Source organism: Rhinatrema bivittatum, unplaced genomic scaffold (genome assembly GCF_901001135.1).
Source record: "Rhinatrema bivittatum unplaced genomic scaffold, aRhiBiv1.1, whole genome shotgun sequence".
Classification (NCBI taxonomy): Eukaryota; Metazoa; Chordata; class Amphibia; order Gymnophiona; family Rhinatrematidae; genus Rhinatrema; species Rhinatrema bivittatum.
The window spans coordinates 49,701-56,123 of NW_021820852.1; the positions used below are offsets into that span (position 1 = coordinate 49,701).

Consider the following 6,423-nt stretch of genomic DNA (forward strand, 5'->3'; position numbering starts at 1 on the left):
CCTAAGGGCAAATGTTGAGTGCCTGGGAGTGGGATTTATGTGGCTCAGTGATCCAGCCTGGAGAGATCACTGCTCTCAAGCCGGCAGTGGAAAAAAACACCTGGGATCAGCTAAGGTGCACTGTGCAACTGCTTCACTAAAATTAGGAGCCGTGCAGCGTTACTGGGGGGGCACGGGAGGCAGGAGAGTCGGGCTCAGCAGGGGCTGCAGATACAGCAGCGGCTGACTTGGGGACCGACCACGGGGCAACAGCTTTCCATCTGTGAAGGGCCACTAAGGGGGGGTGGGGGGGGGGGAATGAACACGATGCATGGATGTCAGCGCGTGCCCTCTAAGACCTTGCTGGTGCTGGCAAAGGTTTGTGGCAGAAGCTGGTGACACGGTCAGCCACATGCAAGGCAGTTCTCTGTGGCCGCTGCATCTCTGAACCACGCAGACTACAAGAGTGTAGCCCGATTGTTGGGTGCAGGCGCCACAGCCGTTTTGGCAAGCATGGGAATGGATGCCACTCTGTCCACCTGTGCAGGAGAAAAGAAGGAGCTGGGAAGGGGGGTGTGTGTCCCCTCTTTATCCCCAGCCGTGTGCAGGATATCTTAGATGCCGAGGACCCCATCGAGGATGGTGCTGCACGGTCACAAGGCTTTGCGTTGGGAGTTGGTCCTGCTTCTGCGTGAGACCTTCCTGGCCGGGAAGTTGGCAGGGGAGAGGGGTGCCCACTCCGAGTTGCCTGAGGCTGGTTTAAAAAAAAATTATCACCAAGGCTGGACCCTCAGAAGAGGTCTAGGAATATCTCGTGGCTATTTGGTTTGTGAGGTCAACAAGGCAATTTGATGGGGGACTTGGAGGACTCAGGGAGCGGATATTCCAACAGCAGAGTTTCCAGCAGGTAAATTGTTGCAGGATCTTGCTGTTGCTCTGGAGGGACCAATGACTGAAAGGAAAGATCCTAAGGTAGTCCATCTTTTCAAATGGAGCGTCGGGAGTTCCTAACACTTATGAGTCTAAAAGATCATTTTTCGTTTTCACGCTTTTCCATTCGGACTAGAGAGAGCACTGCAAACTAGGAAGGAGTCCTAGAACATCCTCATCTGGATGACTGACTCTTTCGGGTGAAGTCGGAGGCCCTGTGACGAGAGTCGATGCATGGGGTCATGGAGAGATTGCGGTCTCTGGGCAGCAATCTCGTTCTGATCCCTTCCCTGAAGTATATTGGGGACCATTTCGTCACCAGGAGTGGCAAAGTGTTTCTCACAGCGGATAGGGTGACAACGCTGCAGATACAGATTTGCCGTTTGAGGCTACTATTTTCCAGGGTTGGGGACTATCTACAGTTTCTGATTTCTCTGGCACAGACGCTGAATCTAGTTTCCCTGAGTGTTCACTCATATGCAGCCCCTTCAGACTGTGCTGCTTTCCCATTGGAGCCCTTCAGAAAAGTTTTCAACGTATGTTGCCACTCAAGGAGAGTCCACGTCTGGTAAATTATGGTGGCCTTCTTTGGGGCTACCTGGAGCAGGAATGGGCTTGGACATCTTGGACTGGCGGGTAATAACCACTGAGGTCAGCCTCTGGGAGTTGTTTCTCAGGGGCAGACGGCTCAAGGCCGATGGTCGACGGAGGAAGCATCGTGGTTTATCAGTCGGTCAAAAGCGATAGCACCTTACCTAGCATTGCTTGCGTGTGCATAGTTGAGCGACGTGAGTCCTATCAGTCAATTCAATGGCTTATATCAACTGATGGGAGAACCAAATATTGGATGGTGTCTCAGGAGACTAAGGAATTGTTGGGCTATGCAGAGCAACACCTGACAGCTCTATCAGTGTCTCGATGGACCCCAAAGAAGTGGAACTGACAAAGGCAGTGAGCAATGCTCCATGTGGGGTAGACCCCAGATGGATTTGGTGGCATCAAAACAGAGCGCCAAGGCGAGTCCTTTGTTAGTCACAGGTGAGAGAACGGAACAGATGGCATCGTTGCTCTATTCCTACTGTGACCAACAGATTCTCCTATATGTGTGCGATATGTATTCTATACAGGAACATCGGTATATAAGAATTAAAAATAAATAAATAAATGTTTTCCCCCAATGGCCTCTGGCAGGCAGATTGTTACATCAGATAGAGAAGCTCCAGGGAAAGGTGATACTTGTAGCTCCGGAATGGTTATGGTGGCCGTGGTTGGTGGACCTAGTAAATTTGACTGTACATCCCACTAAGGTTCTGTTGTCTTCATGCGCTTATTAGACAGCACTTAGTGCTCTTGGATCAGGGGATTGCTTCTGTGTCTCAGCCTGGCTTTTGAAAGGATTGAGATGGAAGGGGGATACTCTGCAGAGGTCATTATCACCTTGCTACAAGTTAGATGGCCTTCCATTTCTTTTGCTTATGAGAGGGTGGAAAGTGTTTGAAACATGTCTTGGGGGTAGAGTTGAACCTACTCAAGCTTGGGTTTAACATAGTTTGACTTGTTGTGCAAAGGGGTCTGGAATATAGACTAAGCTTTTCATTTCCTTCAAGTGCAAGTGGCAGCTTTAGGTTGTTTTGGGGGTGAGGTGCAGGGGGTAGCTCAAGCTTGTTTTTTCTTTTTGTGGGTGAAACATTTGCACCCTCCAGTGAAAAAGACGTGTTCCGTGTGGAACCTTAATTTGGTGTTGCTAGTGCTCCATGGAGTGCTGCTGTTTCAACCATTGATAAGGGTCTCTCTAAAAGGATGTTGCTGTAAAGGTAGTCTTTTTGGTGGCTCTTTGCTCTGTCGGAAATATTTTGGAGCTGCAGACCTTCTCTTGTTGGGACCCTTTTCTACAGATTTTGGAGGCAGGAGAGTCATGATGCACACTGCCTTTCTTTCTGCCAATCTGTTTTTCTTCTGTCAGAGCATCATCGGTTAGACAACGGTCAAGCATTGTTACCATCTGTTTTTGGAAATCGGATCACCTATTTGCGCTATGAAATGGTCCATAGAGAGGAAGGCAGGCTTCTGTAGCTACTATTGCACAGCGGCTGAAGGAGGCAATCAGATTATGCATTTGCAGGGGTTGTCTAGTTCCTGAGGGACTAAGGGTCCATTCTATTGAGGCACGAATGAACTACCTTGTGGATTGTGTGTACGCCAGCTTCCCCACAGTTTTGTCAGACAGCTATTTGGTCTTCACTAGTCACTTTCGCCTGATATTAATGTCCGGACGCCAGACTCTGCTGCTTTTTGGTGTGTGTACTACGAGTGGAGCTGTCACGTTCCCACCCAGTATAGACTAGCTTAGGTACATCCCAGGAGTCTGCACTGATCTGGGTATGAACAGGAAAGGAAAATTGGTTCTTACCTGCTAATTTTTGTTCCTGGAATACCACAGATCAGTCCAAAAGCTCACCTGTTCAGTAAAGCCCGCTCATCATAGCAGTATGTAAATGATGCAGAGTGGTTGGTTATATATTCTGCTTAAACGGGTTTTCCATAGAGGTTCCACCTTCCTTCTGCTTGTTGACTAGGGTTGAGGGTCTCAGTTATTGTGTTTAGATATTCTCATCTTGGCTTGGGAACAGGTCATGCTGAGGGACTGCAGGTGGTAACATCACATTAAGTAGCAGCATCAGTAAAGGTTTTCTTGTCGCCATCTGCTGGCAGGGAGGCAAAACCCAGGAGTCTGGACTGATCTGTGGCATTCCAAGAACGAAACTTAGCAGGTAAGAACCACTTTTCCTTTGTACAGTCAGTAGAATTTGGTCAGATGCTATTTGCATGCCACGTTCCATTACAACTGCAGTAAAACCTGGCAAATGTGCTGGGCTGAACTATTTATGTGTAGTACAGCATGGTACAGAAATACCTGGTGAGGTGCAGTGCCAGGCTTCCTATCTGTGTGGGGGAGGAATATACAACACTGGGCAGTGCGGAAATACATAACGAGCAGCGCAGCAACAGTGGTCATTTCTGGCGTTCAGTACTGGGACTCTAGGCTGGCCCAGAGGTTCAGTTGCAGTGCTGACATGCACAGATCCCGGTTTCAATTCCTGGGTCAGGCCTTTCACAGTCTGCATCAGCTGGGACTGGGGAGACTGAAAAAGCAGATGTCACAAACCCTGGGGGAGGGGAGCCATGGTCATTGATAAGGGGACCAGCCAGATAAAGCCCATGATGCAGGGTTCCAGAAGGAGCCCCAATGCTTGGCTCCTGGCCCGAGGACTCTGGCTGCAAGACCAGACTAGGAGTAGCGGGGCGGGTCTGTTAAAGTAATGGCCCATGGTGACAGGTCTCAGCCCTGCTTCTGAATGAGCTGGAAATAAAAGGAGACAGGAGGAGTTACTGAACCAAGAAACAGGGACTCTGAGCACAAGTGTGAAATGAGTCATTTGTGCCTGAAGATTTCACTGCCTTGTATCTCCTCTGTCTGTCCTGTCTTGTCACCACTCTGCCTCCTCTTCCTCCAACACTGCTACTGCCTCCAATGAAATATCTTCCTCTCTTCCAGAGGCCACCACATCTCTGACTCCAAAGCCCCAAGTCAGACATATCCCCAAGGGCCACGTGGTGACGTTCCGCTGTGGGCTGGGAGCCTCCAGGCCTCTGCCGAAAATCAGGTGAGACTATCGCAGCCCGAGCTCTTCTGATAAGTAAAAGGGGATCTTAACCATAGAAGAGCTCCTGTCTGGGGAAGCTCCATAAAAGCTTCTGCCAGTCCTGGGCTTGGGGGATGCTCCACGGGACAGTTTGTTAGTTTAAAAATTTTTTTTTTCCTTTATATTTAATGTACTTGATGTGGTTCACTGAAATAGAGGCTTAAAGGAAACAGCTGTGAAGAAAACATTTCTTTATTAAATGCTACAAATTAATATAAGACCTTATTGAGAGAGACTGGCAGAGAACTATGCAAACACAGTACCAGTATAAAACTCTTACATTTCATTGATAAAACATTATATAGGATTTTACACTTGTATCTTTCCAACCCCTCAATTAGGTTACATAATTGTCAAAACGTCTGTTTGGTTTTCTACTATAAACATTCTGAAATGACCGTATGTTAATTTGCTTTTGCTCTGCATGTTAATTCTCGCTTTGTATGTAATTGTTATTTAGGCTACTAGCTGCAGTGTCAAGCATGGCCTTGGTCCGTTCTAAATCTGCTTCTGTGGCCCAGTTCTTATTAATACAGCACTTTCTATCCACTCCTATCTAGCCTTTCTCCTTCTGTGGTGTCTGGCAAAACTCAAGCACAAAGTTGATGCCAAAAATGTTATAGAATCTTCCAAGTAATTATAAAGCTACTAATGATCAAAAAACCTAAGAGAATATGAATGACTGTCACATCAAAAATGTTTCACTGCCCCTTCGCTGCTTTTATCACAAGTCATAGGGCTCTGTGCACCCACCACACGCTCATTAAAACAAATTCCACTTCAACACATTTTGAGCACTTCAGGTCTAGCTGTTTACCTCTCAGATGCATTTTGGTAGCTTTCAGTCTGGCAGCAGTGGATTGCCCTAAGATTATCAAGTCTCATTGTATTAATTAGTAAAAGCAAATGGAGCATGAGTGTCCACCTTTTAACCCTTTGCTGATTCTCTGCAGCTGGTACAAAGATGGACAGCTTCTCTCCACATCTGTGCCAGGCTACGTCCTCCTGAAAAATCAAGATCTCCGCATCGTTGCCGGCAAGAACAACGGAGGCCACTACACCTGCCTGATATGCCACCAGGGCACAGTGCTCAAGGCCCACTCCTGGCACATCAGGATTAGAGAGAAGAGGAATGAAGGGGGGATGCTGGCCCCCTATCCTAAGAGACTGTCTCAGCTTCCAAGGCAGGCATAATGTCACTCGGGGCAGGGCAAGTGCATTTGTCCTGCTCGTTGTCCAGCCCCCTTCCAGCATTCAGGCGTCAGGGATGCATCCCTGACTTTTAGGAGAAATTGTTGAACTATCTGCCATGAATGTATTTAATCTATTTGTCTGCACAATGTACTGTGCTGAGCTCCTCAGGACAATGCTACCTTGTGATGGATGTCTTGTGTTTTATTAAACCTGTAGGTAATGTGTCTCTAAGCCCTCGTCTCCTCCAAAAGACACAGGATAGTGAATGAGAAAAAGTAGTAAAGAAAGCATCTTGATATGTGCAATGAAGGAGTTTAACCATTACTTCAATTTTCTTGCTGCAAATAAATAGGGAATGGGTCGCTTGCCGAACTTCATCCCACTCTCTATTATCCAAACACCCTTGCAAGTCCTCATACCAGCTCCTGATCAGAGAGCGCATCCTTTCATCAGGGAGCTGCTCCCAGCCAGAAATGCAGTAACTAGCTCACTATTTCCCATTTAGATGGGAGACACGAGACTCGCTTCATCAAAACATGTCCTAGTAGCAAGATTAAGCTATCAATATGTTACTTACCTAATAAATCTTGAAAAGCATTGTGCTCCCATTCCACAT

At 47.4% G+C, this 6,423-nt stretch overlaps 1 protein-coding gene across 1 annotated transcript in view; it reads left to right on the forward strand.

Annotated features, from left to right (window-relative positions):
• Positions 1 to 6,031, forward strand: part of LOC115082223 (matrix metalloproteinase-23-like) — a 44,076-nt gene extending 38,045 nt beyond the window's left edge. Inside the window, exons 7-8 of the mRNA XM_029586478.1 lie at positions 4,466 to 4,574; positions 5,567 to 6,031. Of these exons, the coding sequence (XP_029442338.1) occupies positions 4,466 to 4,574; positions 5,567 to 5,807 (350 nt within the window). The 3' untranslated portion in view covers positions 5,808 to 6,031. The remainder of the gene's footprint in view (positions 1 to 4,465; positions 4,575 to 5,566) is intronic.
• Positions 6,032 to 6,423: the final 392 nt, after the last annotated feature.